The sequence below is a fragment of the Mesocricetus auratus genome, unplaced genomic scaffold, assembly GCF_017639785.1.
Source record: "Mesocricetus auratus isolate SY011 unplaced genomic scaffold, BCM_Maur_2.0 Super-Scaffold_100676, whole genome shotgun sequence".
Classification (NCBI taxonomy): Eukaryota; Metazoa; Chordata; class Mammalia; order Rodentia; family Cricetidae; genus Mesocricetus; species Mesocricetus auratus.
The window spans coordinates 176,453,903-176,473,082 of NW_024429266.1; the positions used below are offsets into that span (position 1 = coordinate 176,453,903).

Here is a 19,180-nt window from a genome sequence, read left to right on the forward strand (position 1 = left end):
GGGCAGGAACTCATGGAGGGCAGGGACTGAGGCAGAGGCCACGGAGGAGTGCTGCTTGCTGGCTGGCTCTCCAGGTTGATATGTAGCTGTTTCTCATTCTCTCTCAGTACCATCTAGCTACAGGTGGCACTGTCCACAGTGGGCTGGGCCTCCACATCAATCATCAATCAAGAACGTGCCCCACAGACTATCCTATAGGCCAATCTGGTGGAAGGAGTTTCTCAATAGAGCTGCTCTTTCCAGACAACTCTGGCTTCTAAGGTTAGAACAAACTACCCAGCAAACGTGTTCTAAAGCTTTTTCTGTTGGGAGACAGAGCACCCAAAGCTTTATTTCTGTTCAGCTGAAAATACTTTTTGCCTTGAAACAGTTGAAGTCAGTTTGTTTTTGCTAGTTTCTGTCTTAGGACAGCAGTTCCGTCTTCAGACCCACACCACACATTTGCCTCTTAGAGGCTGATAAGAAAGTAAAAAAGTATTTGATAGCTTTGCTGAGGCTAGCTTCACTAATGACATTTAATTCAAGGGAACATTGCTCGTGTGTTGTATATTAGTTGGTCACCATTAATTCCTCAAGGTGGCACCCATCAGAATCATCTGTAGGAGTTTTTTAAAAGCCCAAAGTATTTTTTTAAGAACTACAATTTTTATTCCATTAGATCTGAAGGAGTCCCTTAGGCATTGGGAACTGGTTGTTTTAAATGACAGACTCCTGTGTGATTATTCTTTGTTAGGGTCATCCTTATCTTGCTGTCATGTTGGTTTCCTTGTTTTCTTGTTTAACCTGCTGCTTTTATTCTCTTTACTGCACCTCACAGGTGTTTGCTCTCTCTCACTGCTTTATCTCACTCAGCTGGAAAGGGCAGCATTAGACCTGGGCTGTTTGCGTTTCTGAGACAGTTTTATTATGTAGTCCTGGTTGCTCTGGTGCTTACCACATAGTCCTGATACATGACGGTCCTGCCTCAGCTGCTCAAGTCTTAGGTCCTACTGTGCTAAACGAATCTGGCGAAATGATTGACCTTTCTTCCTTTTTGTAGAATCTTCATCTCCCAGACCTGGAAAGAAAATCCCAGCAGGGGCTGTTTCTGTATTTTTAGGTAACAGGGTTTATTTCTTGTGTGTGTGTGTGTGTGTGTGTGTGTGTGTGTGTGTGTGTGTGTGTGTGTGCGTGCATGCGTGTCGAGTGAAGACATAGCATGTCCTGCTTCAGCACTCTCTTCCGTATTCCTCTGAGGCAGGGTCTCACACCCAACCTGGACTAGGCTGGTGGCCAGTAGGTCCCAGAGAGCCTTCCAGCTCCCTGTGCCATCACTGGGGTTACAGGCACAAGTACCAGCCACACCCTACTTGTTTTTTTCTTTTTTTTTTTTTTTTTTTTGAGTTCTGGGGATTTAAACTGAGGTTCTCATGTTTCCAGAATAAGCACTTATCTGCTGAGCCATCACCTCAGTGATATCTCTCTCTTTTTTTTTTTTTTTTTTGGTTTTATGAGACAGGGTTTCTCTGTATTGTTTTGGAAGCTGTTGGTCCAGCTTGGCCTCGAACTCACAGAGATACACCTGCCTCTGCCTCCAGAGTGCTGGGATTAAAGGCGTGCGCCACCACTGCCCGGCAAATGCTATCTCTTAAGAACTGTATACTTCCATATTGTCACCTTTTTATAAGGACTGGCTAGGAATTAGGAGGGTACCCAGGAGCCTCGGAAGGCATTGGAATGTCTATAAGTAGAGCTTATTCACTGATGATGTGAGCTCACATTCTATTAGAATTCAGAGGTGTTGGGGCTGGGGATGTGACAGAGTGCCAGAGCACTTGTGTAGTATATACATGGCCATGGTTTCCTCTTCAGCACAGCAGAGGGCTGCAGGTGTGAGGGAAAGGGGAGAGGAAACGAAGGGGTGGGGGAAGAGTGGTCAGTCAGGCAGTCTTGAACTGGGATTTAGTTCTCCAGCACTAACACAAAAGTTACGTCATTTTCTAAATGTGTTTTGTGGATGAACCTAACTCATAAGTGGTGCCGTAGACAGGAGACTCATACCAGCTCATAACTCTTGACTGTCTTTCCATCACAGACACTTCTGCCCCATCCCTGAAGGAGTTCCAGAAACATGAGCAGCCCACTCCAGGGAAGAGCCCACATCTGCCAACTACTGCTGGCCTCTTTGATGATGATGATGATGATGATGATAACTTTTTTGTGCCATCTTGTAACAAACCTTCCAAGACTGGTATCACTTTCGACCTAATTCTGGGAATAAGAACATTGAACTTGTGGGGCAGTGGTGGCACAAGTCTTTAGTCTCGGCACTCTACTTGGCAGGCAGAGGCAGGCAGATTTCTGAGGTCAAGACCAGGACAGGCAGGGCTATAAAGAAAAACCCTATTGGAAAACCAAAACATAAAAGAACGTTGAACTTAAGGGGACACACACGCCTTCATGTTCAGTGTCTCTTGCAGTTCTAGAATGTCTTGCAGAACATTGCTGTTATTACTGAGGTTATATTCTTTATAAGGACCTGAAATTCTTCTCCTGTATTCTTTTCTCTGCTTCTGCTTTTTAGAATTCAGACAGAGGGTTAGTTGTACTCCCTCCTAGCAGCTCTGGGTAATTACTTGAGCAGAACATTGCTTGTTGGCTGCTTAATTCCTTCTCTATTTTCTGCCAGAGTTGAGGTTATCCTTAGCCTTGTCCCCTCATGGCATTTTTGGCCTGTTGTCTGCTCAGTACTCTTTCCTCCTCTGAAGTCTGTGTTGAAGTCTTTCCCATAAGTCCTTTGTTTTCTAATGTTCAGATGTGTCTCTGTAAGACTGAGTAGGTCTAGTGTGGGCCTGCCTTTCTAACACCCTCTGGATCACAGCACCAGCTCTAAGTTCGAATTCACAGGAACGAGACTTACAGTCATCAGGTGTTGTTCAGGAAGAGGAGGATAGATCCCAAGGTGCATACAATTTACCTCATACATGAGCATATGTGAACACATAAATAAATAAATAAATATCTTCCATACATGAGTATACACACAGATAAACACATAAATGAATATACCCCATAAATGAATATACCCCATACATGAGCATATGTGAACACATAAATGAATAAATATCTCCCATACATGAGTATACACACAGATAAACACATAAATGAATATACCCCATACATGAGCATATGTGAACACATAAATGAATAAATAAATACATGAGCATATACACATGCAAAAACATAAATAAATAATTAAAAGGATGGATGGATGAATCTGATAAAAAATAAAACAATAAAGTATTTACTTTTTTACTTGGGAACATTTCCTCTGTACATTAAGTGGAAAACACAAATGGCAGGACATTTTGTTCAGATTATTTAAGATTTAGTCTTGTGAATAGCTGACATTAGTACATGAAGTAGTAGGAGATTTAGAAGCATGCATATCAAACTCTTCTGTCTGTCTTGTGTGGCTGGGCAGGTGAAGATAAGGGGAATTCCAGCATTTGCTTTCATCTATTTCTGTATAGTTGAATTTTTAATAAAAACAGGAGTCAACATTCACATCTCTTCTCTAGAACTATTCACTCTTTGACCCTTTAAGGTGATCTTTGCTTCTTAATCTTGTATTAGATGCACTCAGCATAGGATGCTTCTTTTTGGGCAAGGGTGTCATTCAGATGGTTAATGTCTGTCTTGCTTTGAGTATCAGGAAGATGGAACTAGGGAGAGTAGCTCAGTGGCAGAGCACATAGCTCTCCCTGCTCAGTTCTCGAAGTTCCAGGGACAATGAAAAGGAAAAATACTAAAAGAAGAATATGGTTCCATCTACCATTTACTTTGTATTTCTTTGTAAGTGATGAAGAAATAAGATGCCTTTCATGTTTATCTTTGGGAGCAATTTTTTTTCTGTGAATTTTGCAGTTAGATTTTGATGCTGGTTTAATTTTATGCTGTGGTTTCTTTTTTTAAGACAAAATCAAGTCCACTGCCATTATCTTTGATGATGATGATGGAGATCTGTTCAGAGAAAAACCAGCACCTTTGCCAGTGGCTTCTGTGAGTCAGGCAGATGAAAACACAACACGGACAGATAAAACGGTGAGTAAGAGCATATTGTGGGATATTGGCCTGAGCATCTTACAATAGCAATTTATGTGGATCTCAGAGGGATGTAGAGTTTTCTTTTGTGTTTATTGCTTTAGTTTATTTTCTGCTGCTGTGATAAACACTGATCAAAGCAACATGGGGGAAGATGATTATTTGGCTTAAAGGATGAAGTCCATTCTTAAGGGAGGAAACCAGGGGAACTGTGGAGGAATGCTGCTGACTGACTTGTTTTCACTGACTTGCCCAGCTACCTTTTTTATATAGCCAAGCCCACTTTCTCAGAGCTGGGTACTTCTACCTCAATTAGCTATCAAGAAAATGACAGACATGCCTGCAGGCCGATTTGATGGAAACAGTTCTTCAATTTAGTTCCTATTCCCAAATGTGCCAAGTTGACAGTCAAGAATAGCAACCACATTTATATTAAGAACTTTGAATATAAACTCCAAATAACTGCTAACCACATTCACATGTAGATGAGGATTTGCCAAATAGTGTCTGAAACTTGTGCAAAAGTGTTTTTCAGAACTATTTGTAAGCAATTTGTAGTCATTAAGATGTTTTAGATGGCCGGGCGATGGTGGCCCACTCCTTTAATCCCAGCACTCGGGAGGCAGAGGCAGGAGGCAGGTGGATCTCTGTGAGTTCAAGGCCAGGCTGGTCCGACAGCCTCCAAAACAAAACAGAGAAACCTTGTCTTGGAAAAACAAAACAACAAAAAAAGATGTTTTGGATGTTTCAGCTGGTCTTCAGTATAAGCCAGAATCCCAAAGAAGTAGGCTCTAATGCCAGTGAAGGATGGGCTTGCCAGTTAGAGCAAGGGAAAGCAGGCAAAGAGAGAGAAAGCTTCCTTCTTCCACGGCCTTTATAGAGGCTGCCAGCAGAGGTGTGGCCCAGATTAAAGGTGAATCTTCCCACCTCAAAAGGTCTGGATTGGTGGTGTATCATCAAAAGATCCAGATTAAAAGTAGGTCTTCCTATTTCAGCTGATTGAATTAGGAAAACAGTCCTTCACGGGTATGCCCTGCTACTTGGGTTTTAGTTCATTCCAGATGGAGTGAAGCTGACAACCAAGAGTAGCCATCACACATGCCTCATTTCGTCACATCCTTCTTTTGCCCTCACAACCTCCAGAATGCCAACATTCAAAATCATCTTTGTCCCTCAGCTAGCTTTCCCTTCTGTCTGTCCCCTTTGTGCCCTGCTGACAGAGTACGCGAGATGTGCCCTGTGCTTTATCTTGTTTGTATCATCTCAGTGTTCTGGGCCTTGTCAAATCCAAGACACTGATTTTCTACTGAGAATGTGTCTTCAGTGTTAACGTATACTAGTGTTTGGGTTCTTTACTATGGTACTTCTGTATAAAATCTTTGTGTGAGCATTGTACAAAAGAAGGTTCAAGGCATGTTTAGTCCCTTGGTTTGGTGCCCTCTCATAGTAGAGACTGGGCACGTTTCCTGAATGAATGAATCAATCAATCAGCTTGTTTCCATGCCTCTTATTTGCTGATAGTCTATTTTTTTCTTCTTTTTTGGGGGGGGGATCCAACTAGATCACCTTACCCTCCAGCAAAAATCCGAAGCTTGTGTCAGAAACAAAGACTCAGAAAGGCTTGTTCTCAGATGAAGAGGACTCTGAGGTATGGAATTCTTCTCTTAGTTCTGGGGGTCATCCGTAGGATAAAACATTAATTTCTGATTAGTCTGTCAGCAGAGGTTTAAGACTTATTCTTAAATAGTTCAGTTCTTAGTTTGAAAATAATCTCTTGGGCTAGAAATGTAATTCAGTGTTATAAATGTCTGGCATATACAAAGCCCTATATTTTCTTGAAAATACGTGATCTTCAGAAAGCGGTATATATACAGTACCTTTAACTTTTAGGTTTGAATCCATTGCATTTCCTTTAACAGGCTTAAATTTAAGACTGTTTGTTGGTTCATAATTGTGATACTGTATGAGAAGCAATCAGACTGCTGCTTCCTTTAATGGCAGTGTGACTTACTAGTGAGTTTGTTCCCACTGTGGTACAAATTCAGCACAGCTTTTGCTTTTCATTGCTGGCGACATATGATGGATTGTGGATAGTAAGACTCAAGCAGCTTGGGCTTCCATTCCTATGGAAGTGGCAAGTTCAAGAAGCAAAGCCTTTCTGGTGATTTATTCAGACCCTGAGATGTCAGATAGAGGCTGTGCTGCCTTTTTATTCTAGTCTTAGAAATAGTTAGCTTTTCTTAGCTGTGAAGAAAACACTGATCTAAAGCAACTTGGGGAGGAATTCATATTACAGGTTGTCCATCATTGAGGAAAGCCAAGTCAGAAACTTGGAACAGGAACCTGGAACAGAGACCAAGGAGGAATGCTGTTTATTGGCTTACCCTCTCCTGCTTGTACTCAGCCAGTTTTCTTATATAGTCCAAGACCACCTGCATAGGGATGGCACTGCCCACAGTGGCCTGGGCCCTCCTACATCAATTAGCATTTAAGAAAATATGTCTGATGAAGTTACTCAATTGAGGATCTGTCTTCCTTGGTGTGTCAAATGACAACAACCAAGATTGTCTATCAGAGAAGTCAATGCTTTTACTTTACATTGCTGCAACAGTCCTGGAATTAGAAGCAGGATTCAAATTTCATTGAACGTGCATGCGCACGAGCAAGTGTGTGTGTGTGTGTGTGTGTGTATGTGTCTCTGTGTGTGTGTGTGTGTGTGTGTGTGTGTGTGTGTGTGTATGTGTGTGTGTGTGTGTGAGTGAAAGAGACATACTGGACATTTAACCCAGGGTCTTGCACATGCTGGGCAAGTACTCTTATCACTGAGCTATATTTCTAGTCCCCTAACTGGAGTTCTTGATGGTAGAGTTTAATAAACTGAAGGCTTATTTTAAAACTACTACTCAAGGCTTTGCTCAAGAATGGACAGAAAGCTTGCCTTACTAAATTTTTGCGGGAGGGCATGTTTGAGGTAACAAGTGTGTTTTTCTCCTTGCCTACAAGGAAGGTTCAACATTACAATGCAGAAATCTGTGTTTTGTTCTTTGTTTGAATGAATTACTTTGATATTCTTAAGACATCCAGCCCATTTGTGTATAAAATGCAAAATGGTTACAGAACACTGGAGCCTCTTCTCTGTAACAGACCAGTGTGACTCATGGAGTCAGATACTAACCAATGTGCTAAGAATTCTTCTTCCTAGGTCAGTGACCTCATTAAGTTTGTTGATGAGCAGTAGACATTGATTGTGTAATGAAAGATAGCATCCAAGAGGTCATGGAAAATGTTCTTGTTTTGTTTAATTATCTGGCTCTTGTATTGAGGTTCCTCTGCCCTGGGGACAGTTGTCCTAGTTTATGTTTCTAGTTCATGTAGCTCAGTTTGCAGAGTATTCCTTGTGGTTTAAACTGACAGTCCATTAAATTTTGAGGACTATTCATAACTTGGCAGATCTTTTTCAGCCTTTCATAGTTATAGTTCAAGTAGAATAGTAGACTCTTTAGGGACATGCTCTGCCACTGAGTTACCTTTTAAATCTAGGAATTTAGTTTGTATTTATTGAAAAGATGCAACATAGTTTCTGGGGAGAGAGATCTTAATAAAGTGTAGTGGCAGGTCTAGCACTTCGAGAATCTAGCCTGTTTTGTGGTAGGATTTATATGCTTTTCTTTGATATTGATACTTTAGACAAAGGAAGCCTTTTGTTTGCATGATAAAACTGACTGGGAAATGTCTTCCAGACTTACATCCTTCAGGTGGAAATATGGTCGCCCTACAGGCTCCAAAGAGACTGCCTGAAATACCCTGTGGCATTCCCTAGCTCCTTGTGCCCACAAGGGCAGACACTGCGGTCCCAAAACTAAACACACTGCCCATCATGTTATAGTCTACTGTACTGACTGGATGTTAAAACTGATAGACCCTGCTAAACAATAGCTCTGATTTTGATTCAACAGGATTTGTTTTCTTCTCAAAATTCAAGTAAGTCAAAAAGTGCATCACTTCTGCCCAGCCAGCTTCCCACATCAGTCTCCCTTTTTGGTGATGAAGATGAAGAGGTAAATGTTGTTACTGCAGCACCAAATAATTAACCTAGAACAGTAGAAATTGGTTTTGTTGTCTTTATATATAGCCAGAGTGGCATATAGTAGAAAAGTGTGATGGAGAAGCTCCTAGGTCACCAATGTCTGGTCGCATTGGTGATCCCTCAGGTTTTTCTAGTAATACAATTAGGAAGTCATTAAGATCTTGACTCATTTATTGGGGAAATCCAAATATTTTTTATTTTTCATACTCTCTTGATAGATAACTTTAGAGTGGATAGATCTCTTATACCAATGACATATGAGAATATCTTTGCTGCAGTGACAGTAGTGATAAGGAGGCAGCCATGTTTTAGGTTTACATTTCTTGTTACTCTGGGTGTAGAGAGTGTAGTGGTAATGAAAAGTCAGAGGTAAAAAAGATCCAAATTTGAGCCCTTATGTAGCATTGTCCAGTGGTTGATCCATGGCTGTGGCTCCACACTCAGCTCCATCATTGTAAACCCACTTTCTGCAGGTACCGTAGCACCTCCAGCTTCTGTGGGTTAAAGGTCACTAGCTTCATTACAGTCACTGAAATAAATAGTGTCACATCTTTGCTCTGTGGTTGGTACAGGACTGAAGTGCATGGTTGAATGAAAGCTGTTGTCGCTAACGTCCCACTGGGCCCAGCTTGTGACTTCTACCTTACCAGGCTTTACTTACAGACCTCCTCTATTGGTCTTTGGCTCAGGATTGTCTACTGCCATAGTATATGCTGTTAAGAGTTTTGTATCTTAGACCATACTCGGGCCCTCTGATGGTTTTATTTAATTACCTTAGTGAAAATGGGTATGCAGTAGAATTTCTGGTGGGCGTCGGCATGGTGGCAGGATCTCATAGGTAGTCCAAACTGTCCTTTAACTGACCATGTAACCCAGGCTGGCTTCAAATTTATACTCCTGCTGCCTTAGGTTCATGAATCCCATGATCACAGGTGCACACCACCACACTCATTTCATATTTGATGGTTTTAAAGTGTTTGACTGGATAAGAATTTATAAATACCATTGAATGTCCTTAGGATGACAGGGATTTTATTTAATAAACTGTTCCATACCTGTGTATTTTTTATTACAAATTGGAAATAATTTTGTTTTTCAACTTTCTTAGCTGTAAAATCTCTTTTTAGCCAATAATTCAGTTTCTAATTTTTAGAAAGAGATGTATGATTGTTGGCTGCTGCCAAAGCTCTCATGCCCACAGGTGGACTGCAAAGGGCACCTGGTGTTTCTGCCATCTTGACTTTCCTTTGTTGGTGTTGCTCTCTCAAGCCCTTGTCAGGTCCTGTGGTAACTCCTGAAAGTTGTCCTCTGACCTGTTATACACATACACTGCCCTCAACTCATATACCCCTGTGCACACATGCACACACACAATAATCATCTTAAAAGGATTTTTTTAAATTAGAAGAGTTCTGTGGTAATCTTGTTTTCCTTCTTTGGATAGGGGTTGTAATTCAAAGAATTGTAGACTGAGATGTGCAGGTATTTTGTGGTTGTTTTCCCCAGGCATGTGCTCTGCTCCTGATGGGAGAATGGCCTAATTGGGTTTCATGTCTATGAACTGGTGACACCTTTGTAGACTTTCCTACCATTTGTCCTTTTAGGATAATCTTTTTGGGAGTGTACCAGCTAAGAAGCAGGTTCCATCTCTGCAACCTCAGAGTCAAGAGAAACCAAAACCTTCAGAGCAGCCCAAAAAGAAAGCATCTGCCTTGTTGTTCAGCAGCGATGAGGAGGTGGGTTAAAGTTTGCCCACATATGAGGTTTTGATGGGAATGCAGAACGAGTCAGAGCTGTCCTAAGCATTCTGTTCTGTACTCACTGGAGCTTGGTCACCTAAAGATGGTGTTTATAAGATTGTATCCTTTAAAGAAAAACATTTGTGTAATGTGTTAAACATTAATACTTTCAAAATGGAGTTAATATGTCTTCCATCACAAGGTTCATGGCTGAAACTCTGGAACAAGAGATAGTGAAATAAAAACATTCACATTTCAGGTACATTTTAGGCGATAAGGAGCCTGTGGTGTGTTTTGCTAAGTATGATAGAGAAGGAAGAGCTGGGGAGAAGCATGCTGGGGCTGAAGAGTCTGGTCTGCAGTGGTAAGCTCAGGGGTATAGCAAGGTCTGCTACACAGACTTTTTTCATTGCCAAAGTGCCATGCTTGGAGGGTAATGTGTATTATCTTGTTAAGGATTGCTTTGTGTCATTAAGCTAGAATTACAACTAGGCAGGCTAGGAGTCATTTCCTTTTCTATAGGAAAGTGGATGTTTACATTTGTGATTTGGATACAGATCAGCAAAATCGACAATAGCTTAATCATTATTCAGATTTAGCTGAGCAGAAGACCATAAGTATAAATAAAGATATTTAAGCTGTTAAAAGGAAGATATTCCTGTTTAATAATGTTTGCTCTTTCATTATAGGGATGTTAGGAGGGTACCAGGTTACAGACAAATTGTAATAACAATAGTGTTATTAAAAGCAACTTAAATGACTTAATTTATGTTTTCTGCTTAAATGTCCATATTTATTATAGACTACCCATCCTCTACCTATCTCTCTCTCTCTCTCTCTCTCTCTCTCTCTCTGTGTGTATAATACATATTTGCAGTTTATGAGTACTTGTGTACAGATGAGCCTTCCCAGAAGCCAGCGGAGGATACCAGGTGTCCTGTTCTATCACTCTTCTCCTTATTCTCTGAGACAGTCTCTCAATGAACCAGAGCTAGGCTGAAGGCTGGCAGACACTGGTAATCCGCATGTGTCCATCCCCTCCAGCTGGCACATGCATGACAACGCCCAGTGTTTTTTAATGTGGGTGCTGGGGATTTGAACTCAGGTCCTCATACTTACTTAGCAGTGCTACTCAGCCCTCATTCTTTTCGTTTCACATTGTTTGTAATCATTTGCCTTGTGGAATTCTTCCCATTGTAGTGGTGTCAGGAAAAGAACAGTCCTATCCAAAGCTGATGAGCAAAAAGAAAAACAGAATGAGGGTGCACAGGTTCTAGGACTTCCTGCTTGGCTCCCCCTGGGATCATCTGGGGCCTGTAGGAGTATTACTTGTAGGTGTGGTCTTCTCGCTGGAGGTTTTTTTAAAGCTCTGTAATCATTGCTGGACATGGCTGCTTGGAGGAGCAGTTCTCAACTGTAAGCTTTATTTATAAGTTATAGCTTTCATATGTGTATATATGTATTTGAGCATCACTCCCAATTACCTTCTCTTGCCCCTTCCCTGTCCTGCTGACCCCCTTCCTTTTCTGATTTAGGATTTTACTTAAAACATCCCCTTCTAAAGTTGACTTTTTACTTTTTACATTTCTCTTTGTTTATCCCCAGTATAATTAATTTTGGTTCTTTAAAATAGACAAATTCTTTTGTGTTTATACAAGGTGGAACCATAGCAGAGAGAATGGAGGAGGTATGAATGAGAACGTCTGTGTAGTTCAGAACCCAAGTGTTCAAAGACATGACTTTTCTTCGAGTATGCTTGATTCTTAGTTTGAATGTAACTTAATTTAACAGATAAAATTTTATTTTACTTGTCATGCATGTTCCATATCTAAATTGGTCACTAGATAATGTGTCTACCAATAAGAGACATATATTGAAGCTAGCTTTAGTACCTTGAGTGTGTGTGTGCTGTGTGTAATGTATTTGTGTGTGCATATATGTGTGTTGAGTGGAGGGGTGGGACTTGCTCTTGTCCATGTGTGGTTTGACTAGCCTGGGATCCACCTATGTCTTCTCCCCACCCCCCTGTGCTGGAGATACATGGGTCCTGTAAACATAGGATCTGGGGATTTAAACTCAGGTCTTCATGCTTATGTAGCAAGTGCTTTGCCCACCTAGCCACTTTGTCAGAACTGCCCTTAGATTTTTAATGCATGTTTTATGTTTTAAGGACCAGTGGAATATTACTGATTCACGTACTAAGTTAGCATCTGACAGGAAGTCCAAAGGAGAACTGTGGGACTCAGGGACCATCCAAGGCCAAGAAGCGAAGGCTGTGAAAAAGACCAACCTATTTGAGGAGGACGATGATGAAGCTGATCTGTTTGCTATTGCGAAGGACAGGTGAGAGCTTTATAATTGCAGAGAGAGGTTTAGTGCATGAGACAGTGTTTCTCTTGCCAGTGGCTGACGTTTCATTTTCACACATACATGGATAAGGCTGCCCTTGCTTTTCAGTGGGAGCGTTTGCCTTGATTGTTTTCTCTTACATTTTCTTAACTTTGAAATAGTTTTTTCTCTTAGGGGTTTAAGAATGAGATTGTTATAGCTTATGCCCTCTCCCAACTTTTAGGGTTACCCTAAAGAAGGTTACTTAAAAGTTTATTACTTTGCTAGGACTCCTGACTGTTGAAACCCATGACATTAGGAGTAGACTATTCGCAGGTGCTGACCACACCTTCTGGTGTAGGTGATTGTCTGAGCTGAAGCTTGAGGCTTGTGGAGAGTGACATAAGCTGGACTCTCTGTGCTGCCTGGATATTTGTGTATTCAGTGACTCTTGCATTTAATTCCTTTCCTCTGGAGACTTGTAAATGATTCCTTGAAGCTCAGCTAAACTGTGGTAGAATAAACAGGCAGTTAATTGAATGTGGAAATATCATGCATTATGTGGTGGTCTTCATAAATGGATTCTTAAAGTACCTCAGATCTCTCTAAATAGTTATATTTCATCAGACATTATTTCTGCTTTTAGGCTCCCAATACTTGGCACCTGGCAAATCTGTGGACTCTGGTTCAGAGTAGAGAATGTCTGAAGTCCTAATAAAATTTTAAATTTGGACTGTACAGTTCTTATCCGAATAACTTTGGACAAGTTCCCTAACTTCTCTTGCCTCAGATTTTTCATCTTCCATAGATAGGTCTATGAGATAACCATGCACTCGTGATGTGAAATCTTTGTGAGGTAGCTGGCACATGGGCAGCCTTCATCATAGTGCAGGGAAATGCTTCCTTCTCTTATTTTCATTTGTGTTCTTCTTTCCTGGATAGTCTTCCTGCTTTTACTGGCTACCTTGTGTCAAGCGTCAGTGTAACTCATCTTGTAAGAGCCTTCTGTAATCCAGCCTTGAGGAGAAGAGGGACTTGGGGGCCTAGAGCAGGGGCGTGGCTCTGCCTCCCCTGCCCCGCTGTATCTCCACTGTAGCCGAGCATCCTCCATACGCGAGTGCCCTACCTACCGCACACATTGCCGTGAACCTGATGGCCCGAAACACCTCCATCTTATGTCTTGGTGTCAGCCACACAGTTCCTGGCTTTCAGTGATACTTTCTGCCCCAGATTCTTTATACTTCCAATTATTCATGAAGGTGCCTATAAAATCTTGTGTGTAGAAAGTAATTCACAGATTTGATCAGATCTCTAAAAGGATTTTGCATAGTTAAAGATATGGATGAATATGAAATGGTATAGTCACTTTGGAAAATGATTTTGGTGTTTCTTCAGAATGTTAAGCCTGAGTTACCATGTGATCAAATAATTTAACTCTATGGTATACAACTAAGACAAATGAAAATGTGCTCAGATAAAAGCTTGTACAAGAATGTCTGTTGTAGCATTGATCTGTAAATATCCAGAAAGCAGAAGCAACCTAAATGTCCATCAGGTGATGAATGGATAAACAAAATGTGGAGCCACACAATGGCCTATTATTATTATTCACCAAAAGGAATAAAGTGCTGATATATAATAGGATGTGAAGTGACCTAGAAAATACATTAATTGAAGAAGTCAGTCACATATGATTGCAGATTGAATGATTCTATTTATATAAAATGTCCAGAATGGATCAACCTAGAGAGAGAAAGTAGGTTGGTGGTTTTCAGGAGTTGAGAGGAGATGGGAATTTAGAGCTAACTGCTAATGGGTATGGGGTTCCTTTTTGAGGTAATGAAAATGTTAGAATGTGATGATGGTGCTCTATTCTCAATATGCTAAAGATTCTTGAAATGTGTATTGTAAAGGGAGTAATTTTATTATGTAAATTATATCCCAATAAAACTATTCTGAATCAAGGAAGTAGAAAGGAGAAAAGAGGTTTACATGGAAAAAGCTGACTCTGGCTCTGTGGTCTGTGGCTCAGCTGCCTTCCTGGCCATGCTGGAAGTAGGCATCACTACTCTTAGTTCATTCTCTGTTGGAGAAGGTGCTAATAGAGAATTCTGTGCTTGCCTACCAGGAGTGCAGTGTGCCCAGCAGACCTAAGAGCTAGTGTGGCTGTATCATGTAGAGAGTGACTGACAAGCTTCATGAACAGGTCTCTGGGCTCTTCTGCATCAAGCTCTTCTGACAGGCTTGTTTTGCCAGTAAACTTGTGGTGGTGGCCACATCCTATGGGCGTGGCTTCAGGTGTGCAGACGTGCTGCCTGTAAGATTAAAGTCTATCTAAAGGTTTTCCACATCACCAACTGTACAAAGTCAGCAAATGGTGGGAGATTAGTTATTGTGGATGTGGCCAAATAAGAACAGTACTTTTGTTTTTAAATAGTATTCCTCCTGAATTTGATCTTCTATCTGTTCGTATAGCCAAAAGAAGACTCAGAGAACGTCCCTCCTCTTTGAAGATGATGCTGATAGCGGAAGCTCTCTGTTTGGCTTTCCCCCTGCATCTGTTCCTCCTGCAACAATGGTAGTATTTTCCTAGACCCAGAAAATACCTGTAAGATTGTGCTATGTGAGTAGAGCTGCCATTTGTCAGACTGTAAAGCAGACCCTGGAGTTGCTGTGATCCTACACTTAGCACGAAGGAGGAAAGGCTCATTTTTGCTCATGATTTCAGAGGGTCAGTCCTTAGTCTTTGATTCTGTTGCTGCTGGACCTGTGTCAAGGCAGAACATCATGTCATTGAGGCTATCCAATCCATGGTGGACAGGACTCAGGTAGAGGGACGGGATATGGGAAGTCAAGACTTAGCTCCCAAGGACACATCCTTAGTGACCTTCTTCCAGCAATGCCTTATGTCCTAAAGTTGCCAGAACTTCCTCAAATAGCACCACTAGCTGGGATCAAGCTCTCCATACCTGAGCCTTTGGGAGCACTTCATCTTTAAACTGTAAGCGTCTAATGTATTCTACTGTTTTCCCTTTAATCACTTAAGTATTGCCTGTTGTCTTCTGCGCTTTTTTTGTGGTTTTTTGAGACTGGGTTTCTGTATTCATTTTTAACTTCCATCTTCTTTGTTTTCAAGTTGATGATAACCAAAAATTCTCTTACCCCAAATTCCATTTGTAATGTTTTCAATTATTGCCTTTTCATAGTTTTCCACATCAGCCTTCTCATTGCTTCCTCATAGCTTGGTTGGCTGTGGGTAACTCCAGGTTGGTCACATAACCTCAGTTTCCTACTCTCTAAATTCTCTGCCTTCCAAAGAATGAAGGTCTTGCAAACTTGAGCAACTACTTTGTATAAAATGCTGTGTCTGGTCATTTAGTTTATAGTGCATTCAGATAAGTGGATAGGTAGATAAGGAATAAAGTAAGGACCAGGTAAAAAGTGAAATATTCTGCTTATTCAGATAAGCAACTGATAATGAAGAGAACAGAGAACCCTTAGGTGAACATTTGCATCTGGGACTTGCTGTAAACATGAAGACAGTCTTCAGACAGAGGAACCCAGGGAGTGGCAATGTGAGAGTTGCCATTACATTAAGGATGGCAAGCAGACAAGGAGAAGGGTACAGTGGGTTGACTGGTTGCTGTGGCTTAGTACAAAGAGCCCAGATTTGGAACAGCATCTACTGAGTGTTGTCATGCAGGTGACATGTAAGAGGAGAGAGACTAGTTATTGTTCTGGTGGCAGTAACAAAGTCTGAAATGCTGTGATCACAAGTCTGAAGGAATCCTATCTGCTTGCTATGTCTTCCATATTGAGGCCACGGTTACTATCCTATCTGCGCTTCCTGCATTGTACTTAGCTCATTCCTGAATGGACTGGTTTTGGCTAGCTGTGTGCATCACCATGCTATTCAGGCATACTTTTTTTAATCACTGTGGATGCCATTTTTTCTTCTCTCGGTAGAAAAAAGAGCATATCTCTGAGGTGCCATCATTGTTCGGTGATGAGGAGGAGAATGAGGTGCCGTCCGACGTGAAGTCTGTGGATGTGAATGTGGATAATGGCAAAGAGGTGGGGGACGCTGCTGTGGCTAACGTGGTGGGGAAGGTAAGCTGCACTTTGGTTTTCCAGCCCATCTGTAACATACACACTCTCCTACATTTTCCAACACTGAAAATGCTTTGCGAAAATAAATATGTTGGTAGGAAGATTAGAAAACACTCAGTTTGGTAGAAAAAAAATGGCCTGTGTTCTTCCTTTTCAGGGAATCCTTGATGGGGTTCACTTTATAGCTGGATTCCTGTACATAGTGAACTGAAAATCTCCCCTTTTATTTTAGTGTCCTGTTGGATAACAATGCATTTTGTATCTCTGTAAAGTGGTTTACCTCATCTCGTTTTTCATGCTTTTCTCTGATGTTCCTATTTTCCTTGGTTCTGTAATCCTCACCTCCGAGTGCTGATGTCACTTCTGGTGATGCTGACTAAATCAGAGCAATGTGAGATGGGTTTTCCTCTAATCATTAACTTTCTGTTCTGAAGGTTGGTTGTCTCTTTTTGGTGGCTTTCAGCTTTATGTGACTGGGGATTCATGTCAACAGTTGCTGTGTGTCTGTGGTGTGCCACATTTTCTCTGTACTCTGCAGGTCAGCTGCTCAGGGTTAGCTTCTCCCAGAGCCAACAGTGATTGACTCATGTGTATCCAAGTCACTCTGTCTTCTTCTCCTAGTAGCTGCATGTGGGCCTGAATTACCGTCACAGCCCACTCTACCCTTGACTCAGACTGTTAGGTTGCCCTGTCCCTTAGTTAGGTGTAAACGCCTTGAGGATTAGATTTGTTTGTTTTCTTTTTAATTCATAAGCACTTAGCTTATAAAAAAGTAGGCATTACTTTATATAGTATCACTTCTCTAATGAAACATGCTTTTCCACTTTGAAAGATAGGATGCACTGTACAGTCAATAGTGTTTTTAATTGGAAATAATTTTTCTTTCTTGTGATACATATAATTGTTTTGACCAGTGGTGTCTTGCCGGAGTTGTGATACTATGGGATTAATGTTATGTTAGAAATTATTCCATGTAGATAAACATTGTAAGGCTACAATTTGAGTGTGTGATTTTTCAGGTTGTTTCCCTCTAGAACTGACATATTAAAACTAGGAGTTAGGGTCTGTTTCTTATGATTGACAGTTATCAACATTATTATTTAAAAATTCTTTCTAGTAAATAAGCAGCCTTTGTACATCAGCGTTATAACTACCCTTTCACTTTGTAGAAGGAAGAGGAGCCTCTGGCTTAACATGATAGTAAAAATCATCTTCAACTGTGGCTTGTCTGTACAAGCTTCTTGGTGACTGTATTGTTTTGTCACATGATAGTAAATGTGGTAAGCTGTGTTGCACTGAGTCATGTTAATGTGGCAGTTAACGATTACGGGCGAGCTTGTGAGGGCCATGTAGTCATTAAGTTTTTCCTTATTTCTGTTTGTAGGAAGGAGTATTGACTGCATCTGATCAGGAAGCAGCTGAACCTTCTTCTGATTTATTTTCTTCTTCATCTCCATCGGACAAAGGAACCAAGGGTAGAACCAAAACTGTCCTTAGTTTGTTTGATGAGGAAGAGGATAAAGTGGAAGATCAAAGCAACACCCGTGTGCCACAGAACGAAGCAGAGAAGGTGAGCCAAGATGAGCCTAGGTGAGATGAAGGCATTCTCTTTCAAATGGGTGCTGCTGCTGGCCGAGCTGAGGAGTCATGGTTTTCAGTACAAGTGTTGATGACTCTCTCCAGTCAGATGTCACTGCCCAGTCCCTTCAGTGGCTTGCCCCTTAAGTCCCTCAGGTTAGATGGGCAATTAGAATCTTACTTGCTTCTTCTGAGATGCCCATACCTTGTCGCTCTTGAGAAAGTTGGCTAATTATAAGAGTAAGCAGTAGGAAAGGGGAGTTAGGGCAGATGTGTATACTTGAGAATATTAGTGGTAGAAGGGCCTTTTATCAGTTTATCAGGTTTCAGCAAACCTTCTCTCTAAAGGGCTATATAAAAACTGTGTTAGCTTTTGCAGGCCATATGGGTTCCCTTGCTCATCTGGCGTAGGTTTTGGATTTCTGTGATGATCTCTGCTGCACAAAGAGTTACATCTATGGGCACAAGGATAGTATTTAGAATACAGTTAGAAATTGTATTAGTTTAGGAAAATGTCAGTCGTGGTTCTCCTTTAGAGTCTATGACTTCTCTAACCCCAGGTGTTAGGCTAAGTTTACAGTCCTAGGCATGCATTTCCTCCTGTTGAGTCTGCTTTATGTCCAATTAGACAGCTGTTGGTTACCACTATTATATCACTAGGGAGGTCTTACCGGGCTGTCACTATTGTTGATTTTTGGCTCTACACCTCGTTAGGACTACTGATTGATTTTTCTCCCTTGGCAACTTGCATAGCACCTTCCAATGTTGTGAGAGGTAGTCATCAGGGATGGAAGCTTCTACAGACACAGTTCCTCCAAGTCCTGTGTCTGTCGTATGTGTATCTACGGCCACAGGATCTTTCTTACTTTCAAGTTCTGGGAGACAATTGACCTATATTATTTGGGGTGTCTCTTGGAAGCCCCTGACAACAATGTGAAGGGAAGTTTCCTATGCTTGGAACTGGTGGTTTTGTTAATTTATGGCCCTTGCAGGGAGCATTGTCACCCCATGTGTGTAACTCCATTTAAACTATATACACACACATAAACATGTATACACACACAAATACATATTTTTAGTAACCTTATAAAATACTGCATTTCCCTGTGGCTTTTTCAAACACCTTAGTGTTATTTACTCTCCTTCCTCACTCCTCACTCCCGCTCTGTATTTCTCTCACTGCTTTTGGAATTCATCTCACACCAGTCAGAAAGTCAAGATGAAGAAAACAACAGGCAACAAATGCTAGAGCATC

The 19,180-nt window shown here is 41.2% G+C and overlaps 1 protein-coding gene across 1 annotated transcript in view; it reads left to right on the top strand.

Moving 5' to 3' along the window:
• Washc2c (WASH complex subunit 2C) overlaps window positions 1–19,180 on the top strand; it is a 48,784-nt gene that overhangs the window by 18,020 nt on the left and 11,584 nt on the right. Inside the window, 10 exon segments of the mRNA XM_040737569.1 lie at window positions 1,040–1,099; window positions 2,075–2,230; window positions 3,956–4,083; window positions 5,645–5,731; window positions 8,040–8,141; window positions 9,775–9,906; window positions 12,080–12,252; window positions 14,713–14,815; window positions 16,204–16,347; window positions 17,732–17,917. Of these exon segments, the coding sequence (XP_040593503.1) occupies window positions 1,040–1,099; window positions 2,075–2,230; window positions 3,956–4,083; window positions 5,645–5,731; window positions 8,040–8,141; window positions 9,775–9,906; window positions 12,080–12,252; window positions 14,713–14,815; window positions 16,204–16,347; window positions 17,732–17,917 (1,271 nt within the window).